The sequence below is a fragment of the Equus caballus genome, chromosome 11 (genome assembly GCF_041296265.1).
Source record: "Equus caballus isolate H_3958 breed thoroughbred chromosome 11, TB-T2T, whole genome shotgun sequence".
Lineage (NCBI taxonomy): Eukaryota > Metazoa > Chordata > Mammalia > Perissodactyla > Equidae > Equus > Equus caballus.
In genome coordinates, this window is record NC_091694.1 from 12,524,753 (window position 1) to 12,538,640 (window position 13,888).

The following is a 13,888-nucleotide window of genomic DNA, read 5'->3' on the forward strand; positions in this document are numbered from 1 at the left end:
TGTGCTGTTCTCTAGAAATAGCTGCTGGAACAAAATCCAAACTCTGAGAGTGGCATTTGAGGTCCATTGGGACCTGGCCACCTGTTGCCCTTCCAGCTTCATCTCCCACTGTTTTCTGTTCCTCTCACACACTGGGCACTGTCATCCTCCCTTGCCTTTGCTTGTGGTGTTCTCTCACTTTCTGGCTAGCAAAATCCTTTTTTGCTAAGTCCCATCTTCTCTTAAAAGCCTCTGCCAGGTCTCTGAGTCAGAATGAATCTCTCTGGGCTCGCACACGCAGGGAGGGTGCGTGCGTGTGTGTGTGTGTGTGTGTGTGAAGCACGCGTCTAGATTTGTTGCATTGTAGTCACTCAGTGCCACCTGGGTTGTAAGCTCCTGGTGGTAAGCTTGTTGTGTTCATCTTTGTATCTTTTGTCCCCTCAGTGCTGCAGAAAGGCCTTACTCAGCTTTTGGGAGGGTTCTGGTCGGCCAGCTTTTTTGGTTCTTTCTTGCAGATTGAAGCTCTAGTGAAGGACATGCAGAACCCAGAGACGGGGATCAAAATGCAGAACCAGAAGGTCCTCGTCACCAGCGTCCCTCACGCCATGACAGGTAATGTGTCTTGTGATTTAGTCCTGGCCTGGAACAGACCACACACAGGGGTTGGCAAACTCTAGCCCACGGGCCAATTCGGCCCCGAGTCTGTATTTGTAAATAAAGTTTTATTGGAACATGTCCACGTCCCCATGTGTGTATTGTCTTTGGCTGCTTTTTCACTACAATGGCAGAGTCCAGGAGTTGTACAGGGACCGTGTTATGGCCCACAAAACCGAAAATATTTACTCTCTAGCCCTTTACAGAAGAAGTTAGCTGGTTCCTGGACCACTGGCTCCTTCTGAGGAAGGGATCAGAAAGGAAGGAGAAAAGGAGTCAGTGGGTCACTTCATGAAGCCATTCTTCCCAGGAGGTCATATAAAAAAGGTTTACTGTCACTTTTTTTGTTTGTTTGCCTTGTTTTATTTTAATGAAACCAGGTAGCAGAAAAAAAATACTATTTGGCAGAAAAAAATTGACCTTTGTCTGCTCCACCCTTCCCTACCTTCTAATTCATGTTCAGACCCTTCTTAACCACCCCGTGTGGATGGCAGCGTTGTCTCCCTTCTCTGGGTGTGGGATAAATGATGCTTGCAGAGTATCATTTGAGGATATCAGCAGAAGGGGCTGACCCCAAAAGAAGAATGCCTTTCAATTCACATGTTGCATGTGTTGTATGGTTTTGGTTTTTCAGTAAAGAGGATGTTTCCCGCTGAGGCAAATTGTCTGCAGAAGCAGACAGTTTCTCAAAGCACAAGCCCGGGTCTCACACCGGGCTGGCGGTGCTCCCTGTGAGCCCTCGCTCTCTCCCCCACCCATGACTGATGGTTTATTTTTCGCTCAAGATGCCCTAGTCTTGCAGAGGCAAAGGTCAGGGTCAGGGCAGGGGTTTAATCAAAGTTTATCAAATGTGTGAATCAGTCCTGGTCTGGCACTGTGTCATGAGCTCTAGACATCGAGTCAGGCACCCTGGGCTTGCATCCTTCAGGTACCATTTTCTAGCTGTGTAGCCCTGGTCTCCAATTTCTCATTTTAAAAGCAGAAATAGCAATCTCTGTGTAAGAGAACAAGTGCAGGAATTAAATGAGATAGTACTGTGTGAGTGGTCAGCTCTCAGTGGATGCTCGATGGGTGGCGATAGCTAGCAATTTTCTGTGCTGTCAGTTAATACCCACGATAAATTTAGGGATAGATATGACTGTTCCCTTTTTGCACTTGGGGCCATGGCGATGCAAACAGGTTCATGACTTGTCCCTATGTCACTAAACTCATACATGGCTGAACTTGGAGTTGAGCCCAGCTGTGTGCCTTTAGCGTCCACACTCTTGTCCACTGTCCGTGTGTGTGAGCTGCTTTGCCTTCTTCTTTTTTTCTTTTTGAGGAGGAAGACTGGCCCTGTGGTAACACCTGTGCCAATCTTCTTCTATTTTGTATGCGGGACCCTGCCACAGCGTGGCTTGATGAGCTGTGTGCAGCTCTGTGTCTGGGATCCAAAGCCATAAACCCAGGCTGCCAAAAAGGAGTGCATGAACTTAACCACTTGCCACCGGGCTGGCCACTGCTTTCCTTCTTTGCGCCTGGGGCACACTTGGTTCCTGGATTTGGGCAAGGCTGACTGCCACCCCCACTGCCCCGCCATGTTTTCTCTTGTTCCTCCTGAATGGGCGATTCCAGCTCCTGTTGGAACAGAACCCAGGGAGAAGCTCTATCCTGAAACATCAGCACTAATAAAAGCAAATTGGGTGATCGCGTCCACCTCCTTGGATGACAGGTGACCCAGGGCTTATGGGGACAAAGGTGGCTGACGTGGGAGCCTGCCATGCTGTCAGCGCAGACCACATGGTGCAGATGCTGGTGGCCCCGTAATCTCATTTGATCTATTTCAGGAAATGGTCAAGTGGATGAGAAAACCCTTGGCTCCTTGGTGGACAGCGCTAATCAGTCCGCTGTCTGCCTGGGTCTCTCTTGGTCTGCATTTCACTGTGTAGCATTTAAAAAGACTTGGAGTCGACAGTCTAAAACACACAGTCCTAGGATTTTAAGTAGGATTTTAGATAAAGAGTTTTGCTTTTGAACAGCCAACCAGGAGCAAATAAAGCCAAGAGAACAGAGGAGAACACATTGAAGCAATAATGGTGGGCATGTGGGCACTGAGAGAGATAATGGCTGGACATTGCTCCAGGGCGTGAATAGGAAGGGAGGAGTCGCAGGTCGTCCATTCCCAGCCATGCTGTGGGCAGGTAATTAAGCCCAGAGAGTGTGTGAGTGGGCCATAAGGGCCTTCCTGGGGGGCACCAGAAGAAATACCCCTTCACCCCCTCCGAGAAGGAAAGTTTTATTTGCAACAGTCCAGCCACAAGGACACAGGCAGTGGGGTCTCAGACCCTGCCCTTCTTCCTTGATGTGTTTTGTGGGCTGGTTCCCATTGCAGGCAGGTGACCCAGCTTGGCCTTTGTAAAGCAGGCTGAAGTTGCTGGAAAATGTGGTCATTGGTGTTTGCAAGAAGGCATCTGAGTTGGGTACTTGGTTCCTGGACATCTCATCTTTCTTCCGAGATGCTGCTGCCCTCCTCCTACAAGGAGCATGTTCAGCCAGAGGGCCCAGGTTGAAGAGGAGGTGTGCAGCTTCCTTGAGGTCCTGCCGTGCCCCCAGGAATTCTTGGTGGGAGGGTGGAAGGGGTGCACATTCTGTCCTCATCTCATCTCCGCCTGCCTCTCCTGCTTTTTCTCACACCAGTCTTCACTCTGTGCTGTTCCCAGCCCAGCCCCTAAGACTTGCAGGGCCCAGAGCAGAAGTGCAGACGGACTTGTGTTCCCTTGTTCAAAGTTATAATTCAACCTACAAAGTGTCACTAAAATATGTCCCATCCTCCTGCTTTGACAAAAGTACCGTCACAATGGCTTGGAAGGCCAGGTTTGAATGTAGGATTTTCTGACTCCTCAGAGCTCTGCCTGGGAACGTGGGGGCATAGGAGACCCGGCCTCCCACCCCAGCCCCCCGACTTCTCCTCCCATCCCTGGCTCTGATATACATCCATGGGTCCAGGCTCCATCCAAGTGCCATAGCCAGCTTGCTTTGAGTCTGTTTTTTCTCAGTGTTAAGACCTAGTCTGTTTACTTCCTATCTGATGAATGAGAGACCATGCACAAATTATCTTAGGTAAGAAAAGAAGTACTGAGAGAGAGGTAAAGCCTGAGGGTGTGTGGGGGTGGGGGTTAAGCTGGAAATCTGGCTGGAGTTGGGTCATGGATGGCCCTGAATTACGGGCTGCAGAGTTTAGACTGGCATACTGGGGAGGCGGGAGGGGAGTCCCTGAAAGTGTTGGGCAGAAGAGGGACGAGATCACAGCTGGGCAGGGAGGAGGCAGGGCGGAGGGGGCGTGGAGGTCCGAGGATGATTCGGGAGGTTCTGACGATGGCCAACGACTTCTGGTTTGCAGGAAGTGATGTTCTACAGTGGATCGTGCAGCGACTTTGGATCTCCAATCTGGGTGAGAGCTCGCGCGGCGCTCAGTCACTAAGGACCACTGTGTGTCAGCACACGCGAGAGTCTCTGGAGGGTAGAAACTAAATGGAGGCTTAACCTGTGTCCCTGAGAAATTGACATTTTAATTGGAGAGACGACCCCTTCCTGTGTAAAGCAACCAGAATCAAAAGTGAAGGTGTGATGATTGGGGAACCAATAGTTGTTTCATATAAAATATTGAGAGCATATAAATAACAGGGGTAATCGGGGAGGAGTCAGTCAAGAAAGACTTCTTGGAGGGGGTGATGCATACATACACTCGGTCTTGAAAGAAGTGATGCCTGTGAATTGTGGAGGGGAGCTTGGAGGCTCTGTCTTCCTGGAAGGGGAAACTAGCAAAAACAATGGTGTAGAAATGGAGTGAACAAGAAATGGAGTGGTAACAGGGTGGGGTGGGGCAGGGGAAACTGGGAGAAATGATTTCAGCTGGGGATGGAGGGCAGTGGAGGGATGGGAGTGCACCTGGCATATTTGCAGAATCCAAGTTTTAGCTGGGAGGAAGGCAGTAGGAAGCCGTAGGGGATTTTTGAGCATGGCAGTGTGTTTGACAATCATGTGTAAACGAGGATGTTTGGCAGCAGTTTGAAGGATGCGTTGGAGCAGAAAGAATCTGGGGTCCAGTCTTCCCACTAGAATAAAGGCTGTTGATACAACCAGGTATAAAAAATGAGGATCTAGTCTATGATGGAGGGACTGGGACCTGAAGAGGGAGCATTGGGGAGGAAGTCTCCCCGAGCCTCGGAGGCTGAGCTGTGGGATGGGCTGTGGGTTGAATCCTTGAGCAGGGTGGGCCTGGAGGGCTGGAATTCTCCTGATGATGGAAAGATGCCTGCTTTCATTGGGCCTCTGAGAAAGAACCAGGAAGGTTTTCCTTTTATTAATGAAGATCCAGAAACAAGACTGTGTTTCCAAACAAATCAGAGAGGTGTGGGAATTAAGGTGAGCTGGGGAGGGGCTGGAGATCTGGACCTGGGAGGCAGGTAGAGTTGAGCTCAGGACAGAAGTTGACGATAAGCATGGCCTCCCTTCCCTTTTCTTTTTGAGTGAGGACATCTTTGTTGGTCAAACAGACATTTTCTCCCTGCTCCTGGGGCCTTCTTCAGACCCAAAGGTCCTAAAGAAGCTTCTCCAGGATTTCCCCAAACACCTGCAGCGGTCCACGTGTGGCACCTGTTAACATTCGGGTTCACTGGCTCCCCTCGACTTGCTGAGTTGTCACTCCCAGGGGCTGCTGTGGAATCCTCCTGTTAGCATGCTCCCTGCTGGTAATTGGGGACACAGCCAAGTTCGGGAACCAGTGTCCTCACTCCTTGGATGAAGTGCTGTTAGGATGGGGGTCTCTCTCTGGAGTTGGGCATGCTGTGTAGGGCCAGACAATGAGCTTCTGCTTACGGTCTCTGCTCTTAACTTCCATGTCTGAACTGCTTCTCCCCAGAGGCACAGAACTTGGGCAACTTTGTCGTCAAGTATGGCTACATTTACCCCTTGCAAGACCCCAAGAACCTCATTCTCAAACCCGATGGCAGCCTCTACCGATTTCAGGTGAGTTTTGGCTTTGACCTTGGGTGTTCATTTAGGGTTAATCTTATCTGAAAAGATAATTTCTTGGCTTCGTATCCTCACAGATCAGGACTTTAGAAATGGTGGAGGGGACTAAGATAGTTTCGTCTCTTAAGCAGTAGGGCTGGGGGCCCAAGGGGTCACAGTGTTTAAGCGTGGTTTCCTGGTTTCTTTTGTAGACGCCGTATTTCTGGCCCACCCAGCAGTGGCCAGCTGAAGATACAGACTATGGTAACTCCACTTCTCCTGTTCCTGTGGTAGTGCTTAACGTGCTGCTTCTTTATTCGCTGCATTTCGGTGACATTTGTCTTGCTGTCATCATGACCTTTATGTCAGTTCACATCTGTATTGAGAGTGTTCCCTGGGGAAGGGACTGGGTCTGCTGAGTGTTCTGTGCACCAAGCCGAGCACAGCAGCCTCATGCATAGAGAACCTGCAGATGCCATTTTGAAATATGATGATGATGGAAAATATCATTTTTTTCCTTTCCAGCCATCTATCTAGCCAAGCGAAATATTAAGAAGAAAGGGATTTTAGAAGAATATGAAAAGGTACAGAGATACTTTCAAATATAGGTTATTATAATTGAGTGGAATATAGAATATAGTCTTGAGTGGTTTTGTCCCTGTTGCCCCTATTACCACATTCATATGTACCCTCATCCTCCATCCACCCACGCATCCACCCATTATCCATCCATCCATCCATCTGCCCACCAACCCATCCACCCATCCAGCCACCCATCATCCATCCATCCATCCATCCATCCATCTGCCTACCCACCCATCCACCCATCCACCTATCACCCATCCATCTATCCATCCATCCACCCACCCATCCATCCATCCATCATCCATGCATCTACTTAGAAGCAGCTCACTGAAGTAAATTCTTCCCCATGTCAAGCTTCAGTTTTTCCTTCTGTAATTTAAGTCCTTACCTCAGTGGCTACTGGGCACACAGTAGCTACCACCTTCCTGTTGCTGTCTGCAAACAATATAACCTAATTAATATGCATGATAATGTGTATTACATGATGAACAGATTTGAACTTGAGTTTGTGAGGTTAAAACAATAGCATAGACTTTAGTTTTAGATTGGATCAGTCAGATTTCTCAAAGAACGCACCCTAACCCTCAAAAGGCTAAATTTCTGGGCAGATGGCGGCAATCTTGCTGTGTTTTTATTCATTACAAACATGTTTTTAGAAGCGCCAGCATCACACCAACATGAGGGCTTGTCTTTGTGGATCTGTGATGCTCTCTTGTTGCATATTTTCCCCCACCCTATGCCCCACTTCCTAATCATATTTGGGATACATTTATTAAAAACAAAATCCAGGCCAAGCTGTGGCTTTTGTTGTGGAGGCTCTTTGAGAATCTGGTGTTACTAGAATGAACGCCTTTGCAAAGCTGGGGTGGGAGGCTGTTAGGCTGGGTCTGTAGTTGCCGCGGAGCCAGGGGCAGCTGTCCGTGACATAGGGTTTTCTGCCCTCTGCACACGGCGTGTGTCACGAGGTGCAGTGTTCTCATTTTGTTTTTCCTTCTCTAGGAAAATTACTATTTCTTGAACAAAAAAATTAACTACAAATGGGACTTTGTCATTATGCAGGCCAAGGAGCAGTACAGGTGAGTGGACATCACGTTCGTCCTCTGGTTGTCCTTCCTCCCTCCCTTCTTTCTTTGTTTCCTCTTATTAAAATAAAGCTCTATTGGGCATTTATGTGTCCAACACTGGGCTACGCATAAGGGCTATAAAGACACAGTCTGTGGGTTGGGCAGAAAAACGAACAGGCTGTGATGCTGTGGTGAAATGAGAGCTGCGTGCAGGGGTTTGCAGAAGGAGCTGTGGAAACAGCATTGAACCTGGAGGCTGCATAGGAGGTATCCGGGTGTGGGATGGTGATGGTGGATGGAGAGGAGCGGTGGGGTGGAAGGAAGGGTGTTCTGAACAGACAGAACCAGAGTCTGGAGGCAGACGAGCCCCTGCTTAAAGCAATTCCCTGTAGCTGGAGCAGAGAGTGCAAGGCCTGGAACTGGCAGAAGTGAGGCTGGAGATGTTAGCAGGAGCAGATTGTGAGAGGGCTTTGTGTTGAGCGCCAGTGGGAGCCATAGAAAGATTTTAAGCAGGAGAGACGTACAATCAGAGTCGCACATTAGAACCACTCACAGGCTCTCATTTGCCTGCTGTCCACTTCAGAACTGGGCTGAGAGTCCCCTTGAGGGCTCCGCCTTGTCTAGGAGAGGCAGATGTAAATGCTGAGAGTGTCTGAGTCAGGATGAGGCCAGGCTCTCGTAACTAACAGCCCCCAACTCTCAGGGGCATCAAACCCCAAGATTCATGTCTTGCTCATGTTCCATGTCCACTGTGGGTCAGCTGGGGCCCTGAAATGCTTTGTGTCACTCCAGGACGCATGCTAAAGGAGCAGCACCATCTGGGCTTTGCCTTTGCTGGAGCAGGGGGAGAGAGCCTGTGTGGGTCACAGTGATGCGTGTCACTTCTGCTCACAGCGCATCAGCCGAAGCTGCTCCTGTGGTTATGGCTTGGAATTGGAGTAGTGGTGGATTAGTGAGAATGCTCTAGAGAAGCGGAACCAATAGGATGCATACGTATATAATGAATTAGCTCACACATTGATGAGAGGGTCCAAGACCTGCAGGCAGCAAGCTAGAGACCCGGGAGAGCTGATGGTGTAGTTTTAGTCTGAAAGCTGGCAGACTCAAGACTCAAGAAGAGCCGATGTTTCAGTTTGAGTCTGAAGGAAGGAAAAAACCAGTGTCCCAGCTCAAGGCCATCAGGCGGGAAGAGTTCCCGCTTATTTGCGGGAGGATCAGCCTTTTTGTTCTGTTCAGGTCTTCAACTGAAAATACCTTCATCCAAAAACACCCTCACAGACACACCCAGAATAATGTTTGACCAAATATCTGGGCACCACTGGCCCAGTCAAGTTGACGCATAAAATAGCCATATTGCTTGCCCTCTTCCTCTGGCCTCTGGGCCCCTCCATGTGGTCTAGCTTGGGCTTCCTCACAGCATGGTGGCATCAGGGCAGTCACGTTGCTTACAGGTGGTTAGAGGCTTCAAGGGCAAATATTCCACTGAGGAGGGTGGCAGCTGTTCCACCTTTTATGGCCTAGCCTCAGAAATCACAATACCATTTCTGATGTACTCTCTTGGTTGATACAGTCACAGAAACCCACCTGGTTTCAAGGGAGTGGGGGTGGGGATATGGACCCACCTCTCAATAGAAGTGTAGACATATTCAAAAACCACCACCAGCAGCCATCCCCGATTCTGCATTGTAGTACCCTGAACATTTCCTTATAGCTCATAATACAATCTGTAATTCTATATTTATTTCTTGACTATTTATGTAATGTTTAGACCCAAAGCCACTCAAGGGCAAGGAATATGTCTTTGTGTTAGCCAGCTCAGGCTCCCATGACAAAATACCATAGGCTGGGTGACTTGAACAACAGACATTTATTTTCTCACAGTTTTGGAGGCTGGAAAGTGCAAGCTCAAGGTTTTGGCAGGGTTTGTTTCTGGTGAGGACTCTCCTCCTGGCTTGCAGATGGCTGCCTTCTTGTTGTGTCCTCACATGGGGGAGAGAGAGAGAAAGAGAGAGAAACTCCGGTGTCCTATTATTAGGGCACTAATGTCATTATAAGGGCCCCACCTTCATGACCTCATCTTATTGCCTCTAAACCGTAATTGCCTCTGAAAGACCCCATCTCGAGATACCATCACATTGTAGGGAAGGGCCTCAACATGTGAATTTTGGGGGGCCACAAACATTCTGTCCATAACAGCCTGTTTGGTCCACCACTGTATTTCTAGTGTTTGGAATGTAGTGGGAGATCAATCAGTACATGAATAATTGAATAACTGATTAAGTGATATTGTTGCTAAAAAATTCATCATATGACAAACTAAAATAATTCCCTGTTGATTGGTACTCTTGGACTCCATTCATCACAACTTTCTTCCAATACCATCTGTCAGAGAAGAGCAGAAGAGCAAAGCCACAAGGGACCGTTGGAGTAGATTAGCAATCAGCTGTATTTACATGGTGTCCAGCCTTATGGAGGTTCCACAATACCTCAGGTGACTGTGGCTCATTGTCCTGAGGACATGGGGTAGTTAACCTGATGGAAAATCCAGTTAGGTTGCTCAGGGGAAGTTGGAGCCATCATGTTTATATTTAATATCCAAAGCAGGTTGGTAGAAAGCGCCAGTGGAATGGCACTCTTCACCCATCTGGCTCTCTGGATGTGATGATGTTATCCACAATACGTTAGCTGGCAAATCAGTCCACCGACTCTGTCTTGTGGAGGCCACATGCGTCATCCCACGTTGCCTGGGAAAATAAGCATTACCGAGTGAGAGCACAGGTCGCCGTGGAAATGGTGCTGAATGGGGCCCATGGCACCATCATTAATGTTGCCTGGCTCCTGTAGGAGGAGAGCATAGCATCATTTCCTATCCACAATGGGAAAGGGGGAGGCTGAGAGATCAGAGGGAAGATAAATAGCCTTTTACAGTAATAAGTTGGGCTCAGAAAAAACCCTCACTTGGCATGAACTCTTTGAGGTGACAGAGTGGAACTGACAGGTAGAGAGAAATGAGGACTCCCCGAGGCCAGCATTTTCCCTGTTACAAACTCTGGCATTGCTTGCTCCCTGCTTGTTTAGATGCTGATTATAATGTTCAGCCAAATGATCAAATGTCAGCCCAGAATGTCATCCATACTTGCTCCAGTGGTGAAGTTGGTAGAGACGATTCAATTCTAGGGATAGTCATGGTGGCGTGATTGCATCTCAGCACAGTGCTCTCAGGCAGAGCTAGATCTGGGACCAGACCCCTGGGTTAAGTCCCCCTTCTGCCACTTGCTGACAGTGTGACCCTGGGTGGGGCATTCAACCTCCCTTTGCTTAAATTCTGTGAACTTTGAAGTGAGAAAACGACACTGGGAGGATTAAATGAGTTAATCCATATGAGAGAATTTAGCAGGGTACCTAGCACATAAGTGTGATATTAGTGTTTGCTATTTTTATTATTATTATGGCAAATACAGATTACTTGGGCATATTGAGAGAGTGGTCCAGGTCATCAAGAGTGGGGTCCATCACTGAGCAAAAGATGCAAAGTCTTATTGGCCTTCAACATGGCTCTTGGCTTTTCAGGGCTGGAAAGGAAAGGAATAAAGCAGACAGGTATGCATTGGATTGCCAGGAGAAGGCATATTGGCTCGTCCACCGATGCCCTGTGAGTATTATCCTTCCTGGCTTCACCCATCTCTTGTTATGCCTTGCCACGCCCACCTTGTATTCACCATCCCTTTTGCTGGCTCATCTCCCTCTGGGGCTAGAGTTGAACCAGCAGGAGGAGCTGCTCAGTGTTGGGTTAGCATCCAAGCGCCTCTTGGCTGGAAGAGGAAATACGCTGTCTGGATGGGGTCTGCTTGTGGCTCATCTGTGGTGTGAGGACTAAGTGAAATTACCTAAGGGAGGGACCTGAGTGAGTTTGTGTTTTATGAGGGCTAGGACTTTTTTGAGGGGGTCAGGATACCTTGGAAAAGGAATATAAGAAGAAAAAACTAGAACATAGGCTCCAAAGCAGGAAAATAAAATACTACAGAGAACTGATGCTGCAGAGCAGAGCGTGCCTCCTGTCTCTTGTTCCCTCTCCTTTTCCTCTTCTCAATCCAGTCCCCAGTGGCTGAGCTGGGAGGAGACGGGAAGGAATAAGTGTGTGCTGGGCCTCATTGCTTAGAGCTCATTGCTTCTCTGGCTTTGGGACTTAGTGGCCTAGAGAGACAAGCTGTACAGAGTGATGTAACTTGTCACAGCTCATCACTGGGAAATGGTGGCCTCGTTCCTGAGCACAGAGAGGCAGGCTGTAACCATCCCCCACTGTGGTTAGCTCTGCTGCCACTCAGGAGGTGGGAGATGTCAAAAGGATTCTGGAAAGTGAAGAGTTCAAAACATGTTCTTGCTCCTCCTCCTTTAGTTCCCTTCCCTGCCAGGTAGCCAAATTCTCAGAACCAGAGAGGGCACTGGATCCATCATGATGCCAAAGCTTATGGGTTTTTGAACTGCAAGCCCATCAGATTTTGGCACTTTTCTTATTTTCTTTCTATATTCAAAACAGATTTCCTGGGGCCAGCCCTGTGGCGTAGTTGTTAAGTTCGGCATGCTCCACTTTGGTGGCCTGGGATCGTGGGTTCGGATCCTGGGTGCAGACCTACACCACTCATCAGCCATGCTGTGGCAGCGACCATTGTATAAAGTGGAGCAAGACTGGCACAGATGTTAGCTCAGGGCTAATCTTCCTCAAGCAAAAAAAAAAGGAGCAAGATTGGCAACAGATGTTAGCTCACAGCTAATCTTCCCCAGCAAAAAAACCAAAACAGATTCCTGTAATGAGTTCCTTTTGTCAGGGCATTGGTTTGGATGCCTTCTTGCCAAGGTTAAGCTCCTGAGGTTGATCCCCAAGAAGCTTGTTTGGTTTTGCTTTGTTTCAGGGCTCCTTATCTAGGTAGACCAGTTAGCCGATGCTCAATGGGGAGTGGGTGACAGAGTGGATGACTGAGCCCATGGTCCTGGAGAAACAGAGCCAAGCACATGCCTCCCTGTTAGTAGCTCAGGAGTGAGCTCTTTGTATGAGAAGGGAACTGTACATTGTTCGGCCTGCATTTGGGCATCTGTTCCTAAAGGGAGAGCCTTGGTGAGGATAAGGGCAAATGGTGGATAAGCCACTCATTTGGCAAGATGCCCTGGTGCCCAGTGGCACCCATGACCGAGGGACTCCTACTCCTTCCAGGATGGAGAATGGCTTCCGTATTACCTGCAGAGACCCCGTGGTGTGAGAATGCCAGTGTGAGTGCATTCCTGCAAAGTGACATAGACTGGCTGTGCACGCGATCTGCCCTATGTCCCTGTCCTCTTCTCTGTCCCTGCAACCAGGAGGCCTATAGGGAACAAAATGAGAAACTGATTATCTGAGTTCTCCCCAGTTCTCCTGGGGTAAGCTCCCAGCTCTCACGCCAGGCAGATGACTGAGTAGTGGCTCTTCATGACATGATACAGAAGTACATAAATGTGACAGTGTGTTTCTGACCACTACTTCCACCATCACCACCCCCATCGTCACCTCCACCTCCCCTGCCTCCACCACCTCCCCTACTTCCCGTACTTTTCCACCTTCGTCACCACCATCACCGTCACTGTCATTATCATTGTCGTCATCATCGTAATATCTCAGTGCATTTAAGGCCTTTGTGTAACCTCCTTGGTCATTAGAGCATGGCATGAGTCACTGCAGCTCTAACAAATGTGATGCCAAGGTTCAAATGTGCCTGGTGCCTCTTTGATAGCGCTGGGGACCCAAGTTCAGAGTGAGGCTTTGATGTACTCGGAGCGGTTGTAAAACTCCTCAAACACAAAACTGCGCCTCACATCTAGCCTCTCTCACTGCTGGTCCCTGGGTCAGAACTGGACCAGTGGGTCAGAGGTGAGGCCGGAGTACGTCTGGGTCCTGCTCTTCCAGACTTTCTTAAAACACTCTCAGCCTCTCGGATGCCTGAGAGGTTAGGGTCAGGAACGTGTTCTGTTTGAAGAGCTTCCTGTTTGGAGTCTGTCACAGCCCAGAAATTGAGCAATCTAACTGACAAACTCAGGAAGCCCAGGAGCTTAGAGACTGTCAGGCTGTCTCCAGGAGACCCAAACAGACTGTCAGTTCAGTGGGAAAAAAGCCAACCAGGCAAACAGAGCATTTGGCTCTGTGAAGAGTGGAGCAGCCAATATGTAGACTGACTGTAACCAACTGTTGTGTGGGACATGGCTTGCAGTCTCTGGACTGAGTCATCCCCCTGTTCACTTCTCTGTCCATTAATCCGTGAAAACTTCGTGGGGCCCTGACTCTGTGCCAGCTACGGAGTTGGGTGCTGGGTTTAAAATAACAGCTAACAGTCATTGAGCCTACTGCGTGCCTGTGTTAAGCTCTTGCCAGGGATGATCCCGTTTCCCTGAGGATGCTGTGAGGTAGGGAGTATCACCATCCCCATTATTCAGATGGGGAGATCAAGTTTCAGAGAGTTTCAGTACCTGGCACAGTGCTGGGATGTGAAGACATGTCTATCTGACATGCTGCTGCTGTGGAAGGTGCATCTGCATGTGGTCCGCTCTCCCTGTTCAAGGAGCTCAGGTTTCAAATTGCCATAGTAGGT

General features: G+C 48.8%; 1 protein-coding gene across 2 annotated transcripts in view; it reads left to right on the plus strand.

Moving 5' to 3' along the window:
* Positions 1-13,888, plus strand: part of RGS9 (regulator of G protein signaling 9) — a 64,572-nt gene that overhangs the window by 11,181 nt on the left and 39,503 nt on the right. For both annotated transcript variants that reach the window (XM_005597249.4, XM_001499544.6), the window contains exons 2-8: positions 495-591; positions 4,013-4,063; positions 5,534-5,640; positions 5,838-5,889; positions 6,151-6,209; positions 7,210-7,286; positions 10,845-10,926. In XM_005597249.4, coding sequence (XP_005597306.2) covers positions 495-591; positions 4,013-4,063; positions 5,534-5,640; positions 5,838-5,889; positions 6,151-6,209; positions 7,210-7,286; positions 10,845-10,926 — 525 coding nt within the window. The remainder of the gene's footprint in view (positions 1-494; positions 592-4,012; positions 4,064-5,533; positions 5,641-5,837; positions 5,890-6,150; positions 6,210-7,209; positions 7,287-10,844; positions 10,927-13,888) is intronic.